The 23,872-nt window shown below is 33.9% G+C and overlaps 1 protein-coding gene across 5 annotated transcripts in view; it reads left to right on the top strand.

The window, feature by feature from the left end:
- The window catches only part of CNKSR2 (connector enhancer of kinase suppressor of Ras 2), a 282,671-nt gene that overhangs the window by 66,871 nt on the left and 191,928 nt on the right, over positions 1-23,872 (top strand). For all 5 annotated transcript variants that reach the window (XM_082718290.1, XM_082718292.1, XM_082718291.1 and 2 more), the window contains exon 3: positions 9,300-9,502. In XM_082718290.1, coding sequence (XP_082574416.1) covers positions 9,300-9,502 — 203 coding nt within the window. The remainder of the gene's footprint in view (positions 1-9,299; positions 9,503-23,872) is intronic.

Raw genomic sequence — 23,872 nt, 5'->3', positions numbered from 1 at the left:
TAGTGATCCAATGGGACACGTGCTCCCAATGCTTATAGAAGTAATGTCCACAATAGCTGAACTATGGAAAGAGCCTAGATGTCCATCAAGGGATGAATGGATAAAGAAGATGTGGCATATATATATACATATGCATATATATATGTATGTATATGTATATATATATATACACCTGCAATTGAATATTATGCATCCATCAGGGAAAAAAATGAAATCTTGCCATTTGCAATGATGTGGATGTACCTAGAGGGTATTATGCTAAGCAAAATAAGTCAATCAGAGAAAGACAAATATATGATCTCTCTGATCTATGGAATCAAAGAACAAGACAGAGGATCATAGGGGAGGGGAGGGGAAAATGAAACAAGATGAAACCAGAGAGGGAGACAAACCATAAGAGACTCTTAATCTCAAGAAACAAACTGAGGGTTGCTGGAGGGGAGAGGGTGGGAGGGATGGGGTGGCTGGGTGATGGGCATCAGGGGGGGTATGTGCTATGGTGAGTATTATGAATTGTGTAAGACTGATGAATCACAGACTTGTACTTCTGAGACAAATAATACATTATATGTTAATAAAAAAAACAATAAAATAAAGGAACTAGTTGATAATAACACAATGATAGTAGTGGACATTAGTACCCCACTTACATCATTTTCTAAACAGAAAATACACAAGTAAACATGGATTTGAATGACACACTGAATGAGATAGACATAACAAATATATTCAGAACATTCCATCCTAAAAAATCAGATTACATGTTCTTTTCAAGTGTACATGGAATATTCTCCAGAATAGATTACACATTAGATCACAAAACAAGCCTCAACAAGTTCAAAGAGATTGAAATCATATCAAGCACCTTTTCAGCCCACAATACTGTGAAGCTGGAAGTTAACCACAAGAAAAAAAGTTAGAAATATAAATAAATAGAGGTTAAACTACATGTTACTAAACAATGAGTGAGTCAACCAGGAATCAAAGAAATTTAAAAATACATGGAAACAAATGAAAATGAAAACACAATGGCCCAAAACCTTTGGGATGCAGCAACAGTGGTCCTAATAGGTAAGTATGTAGCAATGTAGGCCTACCTCAAAGCAGGAAAAATCTCAAATAAACAACCTAACCTTACACGTAAGTAGCTAAAAAAGAACAACAAATGAAAGCTAATGCCAGCAGAAGAAAGGAAATAATAAAAATTAGAGCAAAAGTAAATGATATAGAAACTAAGAAAACAGTAGAACAGAACATTGGACCTGGAGCTGGTTCATTGAAAGAATTAATTACATTGATAACCTTCTAGCCAGACTTACCAAGAAGAAAAGAGGAAGCACCCAAGTAAATAAAATCACAAATGAGAGGGTAAAAATAACAACAACTGCCTTGTAAAAACAATTATTAAGAGAATATCATGAAAAATTACATGGCAATACATTGGACAACCTAGAAGAAATGGATAAATGCTTAGAAACATAAACTACCAAAACTGAAACAGGAAGAAAGAGAAAACTTGAAGAGACAAATAACCAATGAAGAGATTGAATCAATACTCAAAAATCCCCCAACAAACAAAAATCCAGGGACAGATGGCTTCGCGGAAATTCTATCATACATGTAAAGATAACTTATACTTATCTTCTGAAACTATTCCAAAAAATAGAAAAGGAAGAAAAACTTAAAAATTAATTCTATGAGTTCAGCATTACCTAATTCCAAAACCGGATAAAGACTCCACTAAAAAAGAATTACAGACCAATATCTCTGATACTATATCTCTGACAATACATTAAAAATCATTCATGATCAAATGGGAGTTACTCCTGAGTTGCAAGAGTGGGTGAATATTTGCAAATCAATGTGATACATCACATTAATAGAAGAAAGAATGAGAACCAAATGATCATTTCAATGATGCAGAAAAAGAATTTGACAAAGTACAATATCCATTCATGATAAAAATTCTCAATAAAGTAGGTTTAAAGGTATCATACTTGAACATAATAAAGGCTATCTATGAAAAATTCACAGCCAACATTATCATCAATAGGGAAAAACTAAGAGCTTTTCCTATTCAGTCAGACATAAGACAGGGGTGTCCACTCTCATCACCGTAATTTAACATAGTACTGGAAGTCCTAGCAAAAGCAGTCAGGCAACATTAAGAAAAGGCATCCAAATTGACAAGGAAGAAGTCACATTTTCACTATATGCCAATGACATGAAACTCTCTATGGAAAACCTGAAAGACTCCACCAAAAAACTGGTAGAACTGATACAAGAATTCAGTAAAGTCACAGGGTACAGAATCAATGTATAGAAATCTGTTGCATTTCTATACACAAATACCGAAGCAGCAGAAAAAGAAATTAAGGAGTCGGCCTCATTTACGATTGCACCAAAATCAGTAAGATGCTAGGGATAAACCTAATCAAAGAGGTAAAAGATCTGTACTCTGAAAATTGAAAAATACTCATGAAAGAAATTGAAGATGACAGAAACAAGAGGCAAGATATTCCATGCTTGTGGATTCAAAGAACAAATATTGTTCAAATGTCTATACTACTCAAAGCAATCTACACATTTAATGCAATTCCTATCAAAATACCACCAGCATTTTTTGCAGAACTGGAACAGTCCTAAAATATTGGTGGAACCAGAAAAGACCCCAAATAGCCAGAGCAATACTGAAAAAGAAAAGCAATGCTGGAGGCATAGCAATTCCAGACTTTAAGTTATATCGCAAAACTGTAGCCATCAAGACAGTATGGTACTGGCACAAAAACTGACACATACATCAATGGAACAGAATAGAAGACCCAGAAGTAAACCTACAACTATATTGTCAGTTAATCTTTGACAAAGCAGGAAAAGAATATCCAGTGGGAAAAAAAGACAATCTTTTCAACAGACAGTATTGGGAAAACTGAAGAGCAACATGCGAAAGAATGAAACTGGACCAGTTTCTTATACCACCCACAAGAATAAATTCAAAATAGATTAAAGACCTAAATGTGTTATAGACCTGAAACTGCAAAAAACTAGAGGAGAAAATAGGTAGTAGACTCTTTGATATCAGCCATAGCAACTTCTTTATAGGTATGTCTCCTAAGGCAAGGGGGGAGAAAGGAAAAATAAACTTGGGATTTCATCAAGATAAAAAGCTTCTGCAAAACAAAGGATACAGTCAACAAAACTAAAAGGCAACCCGCAGAATGTGAGGAAACAATTGCAAATGACATATCTGGCAAAGGGTTAGTATCCAATATATATAAAGAACTTAAAAAACAACTCAAAAAACAAATAATCCAATTAAAAAGTGGGCAAAGACATGGACAGACAGTTCTCCAAAAAACACATCCAGATGGCCAACAGACACATGAAAAAGTACTTAACATCACTGATCATCAGGGAAATACAAATCAAAACTACAGTGAGATATCACTTCACACCTATCAGAATGGCAAAAATCAATGACACATGAAACAACAGGTGTTGGTGAGGATGTGGAGAAAAGGGAAACGTCTTGCACTGTTGGTGGGAATGTACACTGTTACAACCACTCTGGAAAACAGTGGAGAGATTCCTAAATAAGTTAAAAATAGAACTGTTCTATGATCCAGCAATCACATTACTAGGTATTTACCCAAAGAATACAAAAATACTAATTCAAAAAGATTCGTGCACCCTGATGTTAAGATCAACATTATCTAAATAGCCAAATTACGAAAGAGTCCCAATTGTCCATCAACTAATGAATGGGTATAGAAGTGCTATGTACACACAATGGGATATTAACTCAGCCATCAAGAGTCTCTTAAATATAGGAAACAAACTGAGGGTTGCTGGAGGGGAGTGGAAAAGGATGAGATAATTTGTGATGGGCATTAAGGAGGGCATGTGATGTGGTGGGCACTGGGTGTTATATGCAACTGATGAATTATTACAGTCTACATCTGAAACTAATGATGCACTACATGTTGGCTAATTGCATTTAAATTTTAAAAAAATAATAAAAATAAGAGAATTAAATCTTGCCATTCCCAACAATGTGGAGGAAATAGAGTATATTATGCTAAGTGGAGTAAGTCAGATAAAGGCAAATACCATATGATTTCACTCACATGTAGAATTTAAGAAACAAAACAATCAAAGGGGGAAAATAAGAGAAAGGAGAGACAAACCAAGAAAGACTCTTAATTGTAGAGAATAAACTGATGGTTACCAGAAGGGTGGTAGCTGGGAGGATTAGCAAAATAGGTGATGGGGTTTAAGGAGTGCACATGTTGTGATGATCACAGGATGATGTATGGAAGTGTTGAATCACTACATTGTATGCCTGAAACTAATATAACACTGTATGCTATCTAAATTTAAATTAGAATTTTTAATTTAATTAGAATTAGAATTTAATTTAATTAGAATTAGAATTTAATTAAATTAGAATTTAAATTAGAACTTTTAAAAATAAAATTTGAGTCAGTACTTATTGTCTGCATACTTCTGGACCAAAGCAAAGGACTGCATTATTCACTTGTCACTTTTTGATGTAGGAGGCACGGGAGCATGATTTACTGGTGACTTAGTGAGACACAGCACATCATCTGCTTTCATGAAGGAAATAGGAAGAAGATCTATATATTGTCAGTAATTGATTTTGAGTTATTTAGAATTGAGAACTTTGATGATAAAAATTAACTTGAGATCAACTAATCTATCCCTTATGTTAAAATAGTACCACACAGACACTTGTATACAGATAAGCTTCTAACCTATTTTTATAGTCTTATAGAATTTTCTTCCTTTTTTTTAAGTTAAGTCCCTGTGTGGGGCTTGAACTCACAACCCTGAGATCAAGACCTGACCTGAGATCGAGAGTCAGCCACTTAACTGACTGAGCCACCTCGGCACCCCATTGTCTTGAGAATTTTCTTAAAAATGCTTTTGAGATATTGGTCTAACTATTTTTATTGTATTTATTTTTATTGGTTTAACTAGAATTAGTTTTAAGAATCTCCTCTCCATCCTCTACTACATATCTTTTGTCTCTTCTTGCCCTCTATATTCCTCTGTCCTCCTCATCTTTCCCCTCTGGTCCATGTAGGAAATTTCTTTAGTAGATTTCCAATTTAGGAGAAGTTCTCTCAGGATATCCTTCTAGGTTTTTCCCACAAGATATTTTTATTCCCTAATTCTTGAGTGTATTTTAAAAAATAATTTTAGTATCATCTTAAATTTTGAAGGCTTCAAAGTAGTTTTACTTTGACTTTATATATATTTATTTTTATTTTTTTATAAACATATATTTTTATCCCCAGGGGTACAGGTCTATGAATCGCCAGGTTTACACACTTCACAGCACTCACCATAGCACATACCCTCCCCAATGTCCATAACCCCACCCCCTTCTCCCAACCCCCCTCCCCCTAGCAACCCTCAGTTTGTTTTGTGAGATTGAGTCACTTATGGTTTGTCTCATTCCCAATCCCATCTTTTTTCATTTATTGTTCTCCTACCCACTTAAACAACAGCTTAAGTGACTTTATATTTTTATTTGTAAGATCTGTGTTATTCTTTTTACATTATTCTAACCCTTTCTAAGAAAATATTGATATGCTAGTATTATATATAAAGGAAATTAAGGTTGTATGGCAACCAATGGCTATAGAATGAAAGTTACATTACAGGCTGATTGATTAGTTTCCTCTCTAATGAAATATTATTATTTGAGCTTCCTTAAGAAATTGTTATGTTTAGGGGCGCCTGGGTGGCTCAGTGGGTTAAGCCGCTGCCTTCGGCTCAGGTCATGATCTCAGGGTCCTGGGATCGAGTCCTGCATCGGGCTCTCTGCTCAGCAGGGAGCCTGCTTCCCTCTCTCTCTCTCTGCCTGCCTCTCCATCTACTTGTGATTTCTCTCTGTCAAATAAATAAATAAAATCTTTAAAAAAAAAAAAGAAATTGTTATGTTTATAAATGGATGTTTTCTAATGAAAATCATTAATACACAAAAATGAAAAATGAGAATCCTTTTATACTTCAGGGAAGGTGCTTTAACATAGGGAAAAACTTCTGAAAATGGTTTCAGGAAAGCACTTCAGATGCATCATTGAAATTTAGTTCATAGAGTCCCCAAAGGGCAGCTGGGAATGAGCTTTGGAGGGGACCAGCTCATGTTCCTGACCTTGGAGAAGGCCTTTCCCCATCCGTCCCCCAGCTAGTGAGTGACATGCATATTCAAATGTAATTGAAGATCTTAACAGGGGGAGATTAATTTTGATTACCCAGGTGGGCTCCAAATCCAATCACAAATGTCCTTATGAGGGAGAGGCAGAGGGAGATTTGGTACACACAGAAGAGGTGGCCATGTGACCTCAGAGGCAGAGACAGGAGTTATATAATGACCACAAATCAAGGAATGTCAACAGCTACCAGTTTCTTTTTGAGGCAAGGATTAGAAGAATCTTCTTCCAGACGAAGCATGTATCTGCCAACACTGTGATTTTAGCCCAGTGGTAGTGATTTTGGATTTCTGATCTCTAAAGTAAGAGAAAACAAATTTTTGTTGTTTCAAGCCAAATTAATAAAGAAGTTGGTATAACTTGCTCTTATCTAGTCATTAGAGAATATCTTCAATAAACTTATAAAAGGATTTCCTTCTTAATATACTGACAAGGTAGATAAAATCTCCCAAATGTTTCAGATAATCCATGCTCAGATGCAAGAGAATCTGAATAGAATGTTTTATTTGTGCAGAGAAAATGTTTTGACTTGAGAGAATATTGCAATTCAAATTTAGTAGTGGGTATTTTTTTTAAAGATTTTATTTATTTATTTGACAGACAGAGATCACAGGTAGGCAGAGAGTCAAGCAGAGAGAGAGGAGAAAGCCGGCTACCCGCTGAGCAGGGATTCCCAATGCTGGACGAAGGCAGAGGCTTTAACCCACTGAGCCACCTAGGTGCCCCATAGTGGGTATTTAATATACTATGTTGTGTTTTTTGTTTTTTGTGGGGTTTTTTTGTTGTTGTTTTTTTAAATTTATTTTTTATTTTCAGCATAACAGTATTCATTATTTTTTCACCACACCTAGTGCTCCATGCAATCCATGCCCTCTATAATACCCACCACCTGATACCCCAACCTCCCACCCACCCCGCCCCTTCAAAGCCGTCAGATTGTTTTTCAGAGTCCATAGTCTCTCATGGTTTATGGGGCACCTGGGTGGCACAGAGGGTTAAGCCTCTGACTTCGGCTCAGGTCATGATCTCAGGGTCCTGAGATTGAGCCCCACATTGGGCTCTCTGCTCAGCGGGGAGCCTGCTTCCCCCCACCTGCCGCCTGCCTTTCTGTCTACTTGTGATCTCTGTTTGTCAAATAAATAAATGAAATCATTAAAATAAATAAATAATAAATAAATAAAATTAAAATAAAAAGAGATCCATGGCTCCAAAAGGAGTATTCTTTTAATAAAAAATGTAAATTTTTAGCAAAGAACATTCAGACTTTTTATCACTATGAGACCTTCAATGGTAACATACATAACTTTGGTATTTATTCATATATGTATATGTATATATGTATTTATATATGTATGTGTATATATATGTATGTATATATATACATATGTATGTATATATATGTTTTTATGTAACTTGGTATTTAATGTTTGTGTCCAAACCCTCCTCTAGTCCCTCCTTTTTTCCTCCTCCAAGTTTCTTTTCTTAAATTATAGAAATAAATTTCATATGAAGTAGTTACCCAGTGGTTGTTGACTTAATACAGCTAAATTTATTGTGCCATTTGCTTCCCTTTTTCATACCCCTAGTATTTTATCTACCATTTCACTTAGACATACCCTCACATATGGCCTTGTGACTTGTAGTCCCATTCTGAACTCTATCTACTCTAAGCTCTGTAAGCACACAGAAAATCTCCCTATGCCTCATTGTCCTCAACTGTAAAAGGAGGATAAATCAAACTTAGAATTCATTTGGGCTTCAGAAGCTATCTAAAATTCCTTGGGTCTTAGGATTTTCTATAAGGTAGTAATACTTTTAATTTTACACATGACAATAATGTATATGCTGCTAAGTAGTTTAATGGAAGTCATCCTTTGAGCAGGTTAACCAGCCTTTCTTGGAGGTGTTTTACAACTCAATCAGCTCTTTTAAAATTTAATTGTAACTTATTAAATCTTTCCCTAAGGTTTATTTGTAGAGATCTTAGAGTGTTTTGCATTGAATGTGTTTTTTTAAGTTTATTTATATTGAGTCATATAACTTATTTCTGCATTAATTTATAGACATAATATTTAAAGTGAAATAGTAAATATTACTTCAAATTCAAAAGTGAGACCAAGGAAAAACAAGAAAACAAAGTTAGCAAAAAGCCAGTATGATTGTTTTCAATGCGCTTCATATTTGACTGTGAGCTAGTGCAACCATGACAAAAATAAAAATTAATTCAGTTTCATAATTTGTATTATAAAAAAGAGAAAGCATATTGGTTCCACTGAGGAATTAGTTTTCTTCTGGTACCATATTATAGAAGAAATTTCTTATGTGTCATTATGGATAGGACACAAAATAAAGCTATATTGCATATGATTTATTTCTTTTTCATTTTATTGTTAGGTTGTGCTTTCTTTGCACACTTGGGGAAAGCAGAATTTTTCATAGCATCTACATTCATGACTATGCATATACTAATAGAATAGATATTAAAAATAATTACTGGGGTGCCTGCGTAGCTCAGTCGGTTAAGCATCTGCCTTCAGCTGGGGTCATGATCCCAACTAGGGTCCTTGGATTGAGCCTCTGTGCGGGTTTCCTACTCAGCAGGGAGCCTGCTTCTCCCTTTCCCTTTGCTCCACCCCCAGCTCATGCTTACATGCCCTCTTTCTCTCTCAAATAAGTAAAATCTTTTAATAAAAAAATAATTACTGATAAAAATGAATTTCACAAGTAAATGAACTTAAGTTTGGGTTTTAAAAAAATGCTTACGAGTCCTAATAATCTTTCTTTCTTGTGTGGCATAATTCCAGGAGATAATGCCCTTCTCTTTGCATGTTCACACTAGCATTTAACACATTTTATTGTAATTTGTTCATCTGACATTTGCCCATTTGATCCTCATTTGACTGTGGGCTCTTCTGGGCCAGGAATCCTATCTTAGTCATTTTAACTCTTGGTACTAATTTTATTGCCTATACATAGTAACATATTCAGTAAATATTTTAGTAAATGAATATAATATTGACTTCAAGTATATTTGTTTTCTCTCTTTTTATAATTCAGAATTATGGCTTGGAAACAGAAAATCTAAAAACCCTTTCTCACAAGCTGAATGCATCTGCCAAAAATCTGCAGAATTTTATAACCGGGAGGAGAAGGAGCGGCCATTATGATGGGAGAACAAGCCGAAAATTGCCAAATGACTTTCTGACTTCGGTTGTGGATCTGATAGGAGCAGCCAAGAGTCTGCTTGCCTGGTTGGACAGGTAAAATCTTCCACATGTTTCATAAGTAATCTTCCTCAGACACTATCTTAAATATAACATTATTTCATGTGTTCTCGTGAAAGAGTTGGATAGGTAAAGGAATAGCATGTTATGAATGTCTAACTATGATTCATCACAGTATAGGGGTATCATCAAATAGACATTAATCATTTGTAAATTTTTGTATCCAACTAAGTAGCCAATTAATAATTAGTCCCTGACAGTTTCAGAATACCTTAACTGCTTTACAAGCAAAGTCATTTTTTGACTGTCACAACAAGACTGATAGAACTGTTTTAACTCCTAATTTTCTTTATTCTTTGTATTAATTGGTCATATTTAAGGGAGTGAGCATTAGGATTCTATTTACTGTTTTAAATGGGTAATTAAACTCTGAGACTTTAATAGCATGCAGTGCATATCTCCTTACCTTGCTAAATTCATTCTTTACTATTACTTACATTGTACAATCTTGGATATCATAAAAACAGTTTAAGATTTTTTTCTAGGTTAGTTTTTATTTATCTTAGAACACATAAACTAAAAAAATTTTCATGATATAAAATGAATAAATTTTAAAATATGTGGTTAAACATTGTAATGGTAAAACAAATTACAATTTTTTAATTAAGCTCTTTCATTTTTAGAATTTTTTTGTAAGGGATATGTACTATGTTATTATGGTGGTTAAATAACCAAATTTTAAAATACATTTCCTCTCTCACAACAAATTCTGGTAATACACAATTTTACCAGAATTCTTTCTTGAGAAAAAGTCTGTGGGATGTACATTATATATAATATTTTGACCTTTTAAAAATCTGAGGCCTTATATAAAAATAAATATTTGTATTTTTTTAAATATTTGTATTTTTAAACTAAAAGCTAAGATAATTTAACTTATATTATCTAAATTTATATATATTAATAATAACATATAATATGATGATACTAAATCCAAATCTTAATACTAAGCTCTGTGTCATTAGGTTTTTGATAATTAATTGCTGGACAGAATATTTCTTTTGCATTATGACATCATTAAAATTTAATTCTCATAATTGTCTAAACCATATTTATCAATTGTTTAAAGTTGTTGCACTCTAAATATGTAAATTCTGTAAGTTTCATAATAATCAATAAGTAAAATATATTTAGAATATGGCTTAGTCCTTAAGTAATGTAATATATTTGTTTCAGAAGGCTTTTCAGTAATTATAAAGCTTAAAGAACACATACTCGATTTTAGTTATATTCTCTTACACTATGACCTACTCTATAATTGTGAATTTGCTCAACCTTAATAAATGTATTTAGTAAATTTCATTTTATATCCTTTTTACACTAGTACTTGTCAAATATGAATATAGAATTTTTAACTTTTTAGTGGCTAAAATAGCTGTTTATAGTCATATAAATAGCTTCTAGAACACTATGATAGTTTCTGACATTTTACTGTATTACATAATTTTTTATGGTGACTTTTTTTATCATCTAAGAAGGTACTTTTAGGAAATGCCAGTTCACCTGCAGACATATATCAGTGCACGCACACATACAAACACACACATAACACTCCATGAAGTTAATCAGTAGCGTTTTATGTTTGTTTCACAAGAAGAGAAAATGTGATAAAAAGCTTGAAGAAAGTAATTTAAATAATCTGTTTGGCTTCTATTGCTGCAAAGGTTTTCACAATGCTTATTTTGTATTCCATCATACCACAGTGATTGATTAAATCAAAATTTAATATTTTGACTGTAAAAATGAAATACGTACTTGGAAGGAAAAAAAGACAATTTTGTGATAACTTTAAAATCATCTGCTGAGACTATAAATTGAAAAAAGAAACTGAAGTTTACATTTTGAAGATCTTTCACAGAAAATTTCAGCTCCAGACTGGCTTGCCTATAATGATGATGACTTTAGCAAGCTTAAGTTTTAGAAAGGAAAGAAGGAGGAAAAAAAAATTCTTACATGTTAAGGCATTTGGACCTACCTGCAGGCCTTCAGAACCTGTTTAGTAAGGTAATGGTGTTTAGGCCTCTGGATCTTGATGATTAGTAGGACTGTAGTGTTGAGAAAGATTAAAGAAGGGTAAGGATAGAAGGAAAAGTAACTTAAGAGGCTATTTTGGGAATTAATCATGCTGCTGCTACTGTTGATGAGTTTGATGCTAATACCTCTAGCCACACTCATTTAATCAAAGCAACCCCAGGAGGGTTGTCTTCATTTTACACATAGAAAAACTAGCATTTACAGAGGTTAAATTCAAAACCAAATGGCAAGTGAGTGGTGGAAACATTATTCAGTCCAGGCATCTGACAACAGAGTTGATCCTGCTATTTCCTGAGGTTTTTAATTAGAGGAGTAGAAGTGAGGATAGAAGAACATTAGAGATATTTATATGGATAACTAAGATTCCAGGACTCGTAAAATCTAGAGATGACAGGAGGCATCTTGGTATTTGACTTTGCTGGCCCAGTGGATGGTGATGCCATTATCAAAGCAGGAACAAGTTATGGTTGAAGATGAATGTTGACTTGAGGGAGGCATGATAAACTGGAAATTTCTTTAGATTATTGCTGCTCAGAAAAAATACATGATCTATAGAGACTTGGGAGTAGTTAAAATATAGGTGATAAAGTCACAGATATATTAATACAGTGGTCTGAGGAGAGTTTTAGAATGGATTCCTTTTATTCTGCTCTATTTGTCTTCTGTACCACTTATACCCTTCTAACACTGTATCATTTTCTTATGTATTGTTGTTTTTATCTGATTATATGATGTATGCTTCAAGAGAGCAGGGATATTCATCTGATTTGCTTACTGCTGCCACAATTATCTAGAATAGTTCATGGCCTAGAGAGGGTGCTCAATAAATATTTTTGTGTAAAAAAGAACTGGGATAAGAATTGAGCTCTGTGACCCACCAACAACTGAAGGATGAGTAGAAGTGCAGCTTGGGGGAAAAATGAGAAGGCATAACCAAAGAGGTAGGAGAGAATTAGATGAGAGTGTGTCATGGAAGCAAAGGTAGTAAAGAGGTGTTTGTATGTTTGTGGGTTTGTTGGGTTGGGTTTTTTTTTTTTTTTTGAGATTTCAGTATTTTCTTTTTTCCAACTTTACTGAGCTGTAATTGACAAATAACTATGTAAGTTTAAGATATACAGCATATTTAAGATATATATACATATATGTATCAAATTTTATATATATATATATATAGTGAAATGATTACTGCAGTAAGGTTAACTAATACATCCATCACCTCATTTAATTACTTTTTTTGTCTGAGTTGTGAGAACATTTAATGTGGTAGTAAAGTTTTAGGGGGAAAAGTAGGTGGTGAGTAGGATTAAATGAGTGATTAGGTAGTTTGAGAACTGAAAGTGTGTAGCGAATGAGGGAATCAGGATATAAGTGACCATACTAGCAACAGTTTAGTGATTTTATTTAGAAGTCAGGAAAACTGGAATATATGAATTGGTTATGAATTAAAGGTGAGAATTCCTCTCTGAAGAAATTTTTCTGTGAGATGGTTTGTAGTTCAGAATAGTTTTGTGTAATGTTAACTTCCATTTTTCATAGATTCTTAAATTTTTAGTGGTGATAGAAGAGAGGTAAAGGATGAATACTACTTCTATATTTGGGAGCTTGACTTTGCTTCCTCCTCTATGGTGGATTGTATGAATATCTTAACTGTTCCTTGGCTAATATAAATTTTAGAAAGTCCTGAAATCAATTTAAATATAATAGGTCTTTATCTATAACTATGCCAGGTAAAATGCTTAGGCTGTTTTTTTCCTGATGGTAACCCAGACTTTTATCAGAGATTATTAGTGGGTCTGTATTTAAGTTGTATTTTTATTCCTTTCAAAGAAAAAAAAAGTTTTCTGGGTAGCAACAAGAACACAAGACAACACTTCATATGTCCTCTTGTTTCACTGTGTCTTATAAGCTACACAGAAAACAAAATGCATTAATCATTGTTAGAATAGCCAAAAGAACAGTGTTCCCCATGACCATGATTGTGAATTCTGGCCAAAAGACATTATGAAGTAGTGCAAAGGAGCAAAAGGCGAGAAAGGGTTGAATTTCAGCTCTGCCTCTAGTTCTGAGTAATCTTGAACCTTAACTTTTGTTTTTATTTTCTTTTTAAAATAGGATATAAATCTTGCAGAATTTGAAGTTCTCTTCTAAGCACTACTATTCTATAATTCATTGACCTTGTTCACCAAAGGCATATGAGGAATATATTGAACTTATTTCCTTCTAAATAATATCAAAGGATGAACACTAACAACATTTGCTAGTTAATTGTAGAATCATTATTTAACTCCTACCTCTTCTCTAAATAAATTTAGTTAATAATTTTAAGTTCTAGAACAAAACTAAGCTCTTTATGCTTTCTTTATAAAAGGTAAGAATATGTCCTGTCTTGTTTATTTTTGTTTGCTTTTGAAGAACTTAGAACTTAGGTACTTAATTATAAAAATTTCCATAGAAATGACATTGACAAAAAAATCTTAATATTTTAATCTGTTGGTGTAGATTTATTTCAATTTAAAGAAACAGTGATAAATCTTTTGGCATTAAATTTTGTACTGCATTTTGGGAAGAACTTGCATGCATGGCAATATGATATGTGTTTATTGCAATTTTTATTTTATCTCACTTGAAAGGGGTAAGAGGAAGAGAAAGAATAGATGAAAACCTTGAATTTAGTTGTAGATACTGAACTAGATGCTTCATATATATCAACTCACTGAATTCTCATAAAGCAGATGTCATTATTCCCATTTTACATATGAAACAGTAAGTAACTTGCCTAAAGTCATTCTTCTACCAAGAAAATTAAAATTTGAATCTATTTTTGTTTGATACCAAAGCCCTTCTTGTAAGAACATTTGTCATGTTCTTTTATCATGCTACATCTCCTTTCCAATGTTGACTAATTCTTAAAAATTTTGAGGAAGTTATTCTTAGGAATGGAACATATATAAACATTTATTTTCATTTTGGTACTTCTCTTCAAGTGCTAAACAAGACTGTCACTTCTGATTTTGGCCTAGATACTGAAAAATCACTATATAGAATTTTAATTTATAGAAAAGTTAGTTCACATTCTACTTTGAAGGCTTCAGTGAGATATCTTTTAATATCATTGAAACCTTTTGGGACTCCTGGATGGCTCAGTTGGTTAAGCATCTGACTCTTGATTTCAACCCTGGTGATTATCTCAGGGTTGTGAGACTGAGTCCCACACTGTGCTCTGCTCTGGGCATGAGGCCTAATTAAGATTCTCTTTCCCTCTCTCCCTTTGCCCCCACCCCTGCTCCCACACACATGCTCTTTATCTCTCTCAAAAAAATTAAAAACCTTTTGAAGTTTTAAGACTTAAAAGTTAGGGGGGAAATGTTTACAATTCACAAAACCTTCAATTTCAGTGGAGCTTTCATCCAAATAAAATTAATTTTCAAAAACCAGTCATCTGTTGAGGGGCATTTGACAATTTATCATATGATTTCACTCATATGTGGAACATAAGGAGTAGCACAGAGGATCATAGGGGAAAGGAGGGAAAACTGAAGGGGAAGAAATCAGAGAGGGAGACTAACCATGAGAGACTATAGACTCCAGGAAACAAACTGAGGGCCTCAGAGTGGAAGTGGGCAGGGGGATGGGGTAACAAGGTGATGGGTATTAAGGAAGGCATGTGTTGTGTTGAGCACTGGGTATTATACACAACTAATGAATCACTGAAAACTACATTAAAAGCTAATGTTGTACTATATGTTGGCTAACTGAACATTTTTTAAAAAGCTCTCTACATTTCTTAAATCATATAAAATCTAAGCATAACAAAATTGCTGTTTATCCCTTCCATTTTAAATATTTACTTGAATGAAGCAGCAGACTTTCCCTGAGGAAGAGCTTCAGAGATTAATCACATTTGGTAGCTTTACTGTTTATTTTCAATGCATGGTTTACTTGTCTATTTTTAACCTACATCCTGCTGCTCTTCACACCTCATCTTTCTTGCAGTTTTATAGGGCTTTGCCAAGTCAATCTATACTTAGAGGGTTAGAGATAACTGTATGTATCACATTATACAGTAACATCATTAACAGTGTTTATAAGTATTATTTGTAGAAAAGGTTTATTTTGTTAATTATAGTGAAAGTTCATTATTTACTCTATTTTTTAGCATTCACACCTAATTCTAATTGTTTGTAAACTACCTTTCAAGACCATTCTATTTTGAAGATATTAAGGAGATATTATCTTTTTATGTCATTGAAAACTTTTGAATGTTTAAGGCACAAGAGTAGAGTGACAAGGCAAAAATATTTTCTTTGAAATCTTTTGCCCTATCTAAAAAAACAGAAATGGTTGAACTGATTTCTTCTTCCATAATGGAAAACTATAGGACAAAAGCTAATTGTATACTAGGAAAAAAATTACAAAAACCAAATTACCTCAAACACTACCAGATACTGTAGCCCGCTGTTGCTTGGCCTTCTTTCCTCTCGCATGCTCATTGCTCTCACTTGGCACCTCTTTTTTTTTTTTTAAGAAAAAAAAAAAAGATGTTATTTTTATTCATTTGACAGAGAGACTGCAGCAAGAGAGGGAACAGAAGGAGGGGGAGTGGAAGAGGGAGAAGCAAGCTTCCTGCCAAGCAGGGAGCCCGATGCAGGACTTGATCCCAGGATTCTGGGATCATGACCTGAGCTGAAGATACACACTTAACCAACTGAACCATCCAGGTGCCCTCACTTGGCACCTTTTATTCCAGAGATAAGCACTAATGTTAAAACTGCCATTGTTCATGGACTGAGCTCAGGCTCAGCAGTGCCAACCTGAGAAATAGTGAGGCAGTCCAGATATCCTTATTAACTTCTTAGCATTTTAGTTTTCCTTCTTGGCTTCTAATTTGTTTAGCATTTCTGAACCACTAATAACTTTTCCATAAGTGAACTACTTTTGTTGGAAAAGAACGTAAAAAGAATACTTTCTTACAGGGTCATAAACCTTTACACTTGAAAGAGTTATAAGCATTGTATTATCCATATGGTGATTTAAGAAGAACAGTTGCTTAACATTTTTAATTTTATTTTTTCAGTGTTCCAAGATTCATTGTTCCAAGATTCATTGGCACCACACCCAGTGCCCCATGCAATATGTGCCCTCCTTAGTACCCACCACCAGGCTCACCCAACCCTCTACCTTCCTCCCCTTCAAAACCCTCAGCTTGTTTCTCAAAATTCAGTCTCTCATGGTTTGTCTCCCCCTCTGATTTACCCCAACTTTTAAGATCTAAATAGGATAGTTCCTGTATGGCTGTTTATTGATGAGCCAAGGATTTTTTTTTAACTTTCTGGCATCAGAAAGCTTTCCTGCCATGAATTTAATATCCTTTACTTGGAGTCACTGTGTTAGTTTTTGTAAGTAGCCTGAGCTCTAACTTGGGCTTTTTTTTTCTTTTCTTCAGACTAAAAAATAAATTTCCCTTTCTTTTTTTTTGTTTTGTGTATGAACTGATTGTGCTCATGTACTCTACAGAGCTTTGTTTCTCTATCTAGGTGATCATTAAGGCATGATTGAGTAATTACCTTCGGTAACTCATAAAGATTGGAACCTGTCAGTCTTCATTTATTTACATATGTGTATAGCCAAAATAATCATACCAAACATTAACATCTTCAGGATAAGAATGGCTCTTTAGTATAGTTATACATGATTTGCCTTTAAAATAAAAACTTCAGGGGAATTCCCTACAAGAAGATATTAGTGTTTTCTTTGGTATATGCTTAGAGTTTTTCCCCTAGTTTTCTTGACATTTAATCTTGAGCTAGAAACTTGTCTTACTTGAAATATGAGTGGTCAGGAAAGTGGAAAACATGCCTTAGAATTCAGTTTGCTACAGGCATTGGGTCATCGAATAGGTTTTTCCTTTTATATATTTTGAAGATCAAATTTATGAGACAAATCATGCTGTATTTCATCTTATCACTTTTTAATGAAGTTTCTAGATTTTATTAACAGACTTTGACCTTTTCAAACTTAAGAACCTAAACTATTTCTACTCATGCCAGAAGCATGTTGAATTCTTAATTAAAATACCAACTTTTATGATTCAGTGAAACAAAAATGGCCTTTAGTTAGTTTTTTAAAAAATGATTTTGTCTTAGTAATGTTTATATTTTACATCTTTTTAAAAAATGATTTTATTGAGGCCTAATTTAAATTCCATCAAATTCACCCATTTTAGGTGTACAGTTTAATGAGTTTTAGTAGATTCAGATACACCTATGCAACATCTCTATTGTCCAGTTTCAGACAACTTCCATAAGAATAAATTTTTTAAAGCTGATTACTCACAAAGAAGTTAATTTTTTTTAACTGAGAATGTAGATTAATTAGTTATGTATTTTCCCAATTAACTTTATTTGAATTTATAATGTCTCTGTTTTAGTAAATTATAGTGAAAAATATACTGAATTTTTGGAATGTAGATTAGTAAAAGACAGCCTAAAATAGGCTATGGTATATAGAATTATTTAACAATACATTAAAACCACTGGAGAGGGGCACTGGAATGGCTCAGTCATTGATCGTCTGCCTTTGGCTCCGATCATGATCCCAGGGTCCTGGGATAGAGCCCCACATCAGGCTCCCTGCTTGGCAGGAAGCCTGCTTCTCTCTCTCTCACTCCCCCATTTGTGTTCCTGCTCTCGCTCTCTCTCTCCATCCAAAAAAAATATATATATATATAAAATCTTTAAAAAAAAAAAACTACTGGAGAAAAAAAGGGTCATTTAATAAATAGTATTGGGATGCCTGATAAAGCCTGAACCCTAATTTTAAGTATGTCACTTATTTAAGTGGAAAATAAACCCATGAGAAAATACAGACAAAAAATGATTGCTAGATGTAGAAAGACTTAAGTATTTAAAAATATTGAATAAAATACGAATGAACATCCCAGTTGACTTTCACTACAAAAACCTGAAAAATGTGACAAAGTATAAGACAGATGACCAACTGGGAAAAATAAATACTTGCAACAAACATATGAGAAACAGAATGTTAATATGTACTATGTGAATATTACCTTTGTATTTTTTTAATATTTTATTTATTTATTTGACAGAGAGAGGGAGATCACAAGTAGGCAGAGAGTCAGGCAGAGGGAGAGGGGGAAGCAGGCTCCCTGCCAAGCAGAGAGCCTGATGCGGGGCTCGATCCCAGGACTCTGAGACCATGACCTGAGCTGAAGGCAGCAGTTTAATCCACTGAGCCACACAGGCACCCTTACCTTTGTATTTTAAAAATAACAAAATGTAGTAGATGAGCACATAGACATTTCAAAAGAGAGGACACAGAAATCACTGATAAGATGTATGCACCAAACTTCAGAGCTTGGAAGTAAAAACTGATGGAACAAGAAGAAAAGGACAAATCCACAGTTATAATTGGGTATTTCATATCCACTCTCTTGATATTGATAAAACTATCAGACATAAATTCAGTAAGGATTAGAAGAACTGAATGCCAGCACAAAGACATTATATAATTGACATTTTTAGAGTACTTCATCCAACAGGAGCAGAATACAAATTCTTTTTTTTTTAATATTTTATTTATTTATTTGACAGAGAGAAATCACAAGTAGGCAGAGAGGCAGGCAGAGAGAGAGAGAGGAGGAAGCAGGCTCTCTGCTGAGCAGAGAGCCTGATGCGGGACTCGATCCCAGGACCCCGAGATCATGACCTGAGCCGAAGGCAGCGGCTTAACCCACTGAGCCACCCAGGTGCCCCACAAATTCTTTTTAAGTGCCCGTTGGAACATTTACCAGGATAGACCACATCTGCATCATAAAGCGTACTTTGACACATTTAAAAGAATTAAAATCCAGAGGAGCCTGGGTGGCTCAGTGGGTTAAAGCCTCTGCCTTCAGCTCAGGTCATGATCCCAGGGTCCTGGGATCGAGCCCCACATCAGGCTCTCTTTGCCTCAGTGAGCCTGCTTCCCTTCCTCTCTCTCTGCCTGCCTCTCTGCCGACTTGTGATCTCTGTCTGTTAAATAAATGAATAAAATTTTTTTAAAAAAAATTAAAATCCAGTTAAAGTATATTTCTAACCATAATGGAATCAAACTAGAAATCAAACAACACATTTCCAAGTAGTACATGGATAAAAGAGGTAGTCTCAAGGGAAGTAAAAAAATATATTAAACAGAATGAGAAGAGAACAAATAATAACTTCTGTGGCACACAGTGATAAAAAAAATTTATAGTACTGAATGCTTATATCAGAAAAAAAAATCTCATCAATCAGCTAAGCTTCCATTTTAAGAAAGTGGGAAAATAATAGCTGATCAATGTGTATAAATTTTCAGTTAAGCAAGATGAACATTTCTAGAGTCTCATATAAAATATTGTACCTGTAGTTAACCTGTAGTTAATATTGTACCTGTAGTTAATGATACCATCTTGTACACTTAAGGTTTTGTAGAGGGTAAATCTTGTGATAAGTATTCTTATAATAAAAGAAAATAGAAAAATAAGAGCAAAATAAAACTAAAGCAAGCAAAACAGGGTAATAATGACAAAGGATTAAAAATCATTGAAACTGAAAACAAACACAGTGGAAAAGTTGATCAAAATAAAAGGATCATGAAGGAATACTACAAATAGGCCTTCATACATAAATTTTACAGCTTAGACGAAATTGACCAATTTCAGTTCCTTGAAAAACACAAACCAAAATTTACTTAAGATGAAATATTATTAATAATCCTTTGAGTATTAAATAATTTGAATTGTACTTAGAAACATTTTTTGGGGGGTATAAAAGGTCCAGGCCCAAATGATTTCCTTGGTGAATTCTACTATATGTTTAAAGAGGAAATAATACCAATTCATACACTGTTCCAGAAGATAGATGAGTAGGTAATTCTTCCCATCTCATTTTATGAGGTGATCACGATCCTGATCCCAATACTCGATGAAAACTGTACAAAAAAAGAAAACTGTGGACCGGTATCTTATGAACTTACATGTTAACTTGTTAACTTACATGTTAAAATCCTCCACAAAACATTGGTAGACCCAATCCAACCATATATAAATATAATTATACACCATGACTAAGTAGGAGTTATCCCAGGTATGCAATGCTGCCTTAACACTCAAAAATAAATCAGTGTAATCTACCATATCAATGGGTTAAAGAATGAAAATCATATGATCATAACAGTTAATGTAAAAAAGAGCATTTGGTAGAATCCTATACCCATCCTTTAGAAAAATTCTCAGCAAGGTAAGAACAGACTAGTAATACCTGAACTTGATATAAAGCATATATAAAATGCAACAGCTAAACTTAACACTTGTGTTATGAAATACTGAATGCTTTCCTCTTAAGAGTGGGAATAGGGTAATACTGTCTGCTCTCATCCCTCCAATTTAATAACCTATTGGATGTCATATCCAGGGCATTAGGCCAAAAAAGGAAACAAAAGGCCTAGAGATTAGAATGAAAAAATAAAACCTCCCCTATTTGCAGATTATATATATCCTTGGATAGAAGATTCCAACCTATCTACAAAACAGCTGTTAGAACTAATAAGTAAATAGCAAGGTTGTAGGATACACAGTCCACACACAAAAATTAATTAGATTTCTGTATACTAACCATGAATAACTAGAAACCAAAATTAAAAACATGGTACAATTTACAGTTGCTTCAAAAGTAGTGAGTTGCCTACACATAAATTTAGCAAAATATCTACAGGATCAGTATGTGAAAACTATAAAACACTGATATAGGATATCAAATAAGATATAAATAAATGGAGATGCATGCTGTATACTGTGTTCATGGATTGGAAGACTCAGTAAAAATATCCATTCTCAAGTCTCTCTACAGGTATAATGAAACTCATATGAAAATTCCAGCAGGATTTTTGTATAGCCACAGACTGTATAATTCTAAGTTTATACTAAAAAGAAAAAAACTGGAGTTGTATATCAGTTTTGAAAAAGATATTACTCAATTTGAATTATTACACAACTATAGTAATCAAAACTGTTGTTGGTGACTGGATAGACTCCGAGAGAGTCCAGACTGTTCCTTTATAGGTCTGGTTAGCTGATTTTTGACAGTGGAGAATGGATAGCCTTTCACAAATGGTTTTTGGAGCAGTTGGATAGGCATAGGGGAAAAAGTGAAACTCGACCCAGACCTTACACCTTATGTAAAAATTGACTCAAAATTGGACCACAGATCTAAAGGTAAAACATAAAACTATAAAACTTTAATAAGAAAATATGACTTATGATCAGATGAAGATTTTCTGAGATATAGGACTAAAGGTATAATCCAGAAAAAATTATTAAGTTTGACCTCATTAAAATTAAAAACCTGGTATGCTAAGGATCCTATTATGAGGATGGAAAGAAAAGCCTTAGACTGAGAAGAAATATTACAGGTCACCTATTCAACAAATAATTTACATACAAAATGTGTTAGGAACTCTCTAAATTCAACAGTAGGAATACTAAAAATCCAAAAGCAAATGAACAAAGGGTGTGAGGAGCCATTTCACTGAAGACTATATATATATGGATAGGAAATATGCACATGAGGCTGTTCAGTATCAGTACCAATTAGAAACCCACTCAGGAAATACAGATAACTATTAGATACAGGTAATAAATAAGATAAATATAGATAAAACACCTTGGTGGGATTAAAGACCTAAATATGAGACCTGAAACCATAAAAATCCTAGAAAAGAATATAGGCGGTTATTTCTCTGACATTGACCATAGCAACTTCTTTCTAAATATGTCGACTGAGGTAAGGGAGAGAAGCAAAAATAAACTACTGAGACTGCATCAAAACAAAAAGTTTCTGCACAGGGAAGGAAACAATAAAACTAAAAGGCAACTTATGGAATGGGAGAAGATGTTTGCAAATGATGTATCTGATAATGGGTTAGTATCCAAAATATATAAAGAATGTAAAACTCAACACTCAGAAAACAAATAATCTAATTAAAAAATGGTCAGAAGACATGAAGAGAGATTTTTCCAAAGAAGACATCCAGATGGCCAAAAGACACATGAAAAGATGCTCAACATCACTGATCATCAAGAGAAATGCAAATTGAAACTACAATGAGATATCACATCATACCTGTCACAATGGCTAAGATCAACAACACAAGAAAAAACAGGTATTGGTGAGGATGAGGAGAAAAAGGAGCACTCAGGCACTGTTGGGAATGCAAACTGGTGTGGCCACTGCACTGTAGAAAATAGGATGGAGATTCCTCAAAAAATTAAAAGTACAATTACCATAGTATCCAGTAATTCCACTACTGGGTATTTACCCAAAGAATACAAAAACACTAGTTCAAAAAGATAGAGGCACCCCTATGTTTATTGCAGCATTATTTACAATAACTAAAATATGGAAGCAACTGAAGTGTCCATGGATACATGAATGGATAAAGGAGAAGTGGTATATACACACACACACACACACACACACACACACATGTATTTCCTTCTTTTTATGGCTGGATAATATTCCACACACACACACACACACACACACACACGTGTGTGTGTGTGTGTGTGTGTGTGTGGAATATTATCCAGCCATAATAAGAAGGAAATTTTGCCATTTTCAACAACACAAATGGACCTAGAGGATGTGATAATAAGTAATAATAATAAGTAATAATAAGTCAGAGAAAAACAAATTCCATATGATTTCACTCGTGTGGAATTCAAGAAAAAAAAATGAGCAAAGGGGAAAGAAAAGTGACAAAGCAAGGAACAGACTCTTAACTCTAGAGAACAAACTAAACTGATGGTTACCAGAGGAGAGATGGTTCGGGGGTGGGTGAAATAGTTAATGGGGATTAAAAAGTGCACTGGTCATGGTGAACAACAGGTGATTAAAATAAAAACTTTTTTAAAAAAGAAGAAATATTTGGGGGGAGTTCAAATTATATAGCTAACAGAATGGCCAACATCAGAAATATGTAAGTGAAAAATAGGTTTAAAAAATGTAACCAATAAAGGATATCTAAGAGACCTATGTGAAAGTGGGAGTTGCTTGAGTTGTAGAGTTTGCTAGAAGAAACAAATTATTTATTACCCAGAAGCAGTTCCATATATGCATTCTTAGTAAATTACCTGAAGAGATATCAAATAGAAGGAGGTCTAAAGCACTAAGGATGCAATAATTTCACTGAATTTTCACCTCCATGCCTTCTTTTATATTAGTGATTTTATTTTCTTTTCATTAAACTGAGCCCCCCAAATCCTATAAGATTTTGCCT

Source organism: Mustela nivalis (genome assembly GCF_964662115.1).
Source record: "Mustela nivalis genome assembly, chromosome: X".
Classification (NCBI taxonomy): Eukaryota; Metazoa; Chordata; class Mammalia; order Carnivora; family Mustelidae; genus Mustela; species Mustela nivalis.
The sequence above is the reverse complement of the archived record's forward strand: the minus strand, read 5'-3'. Positions and strand labels throughout refer to the sequence as shown.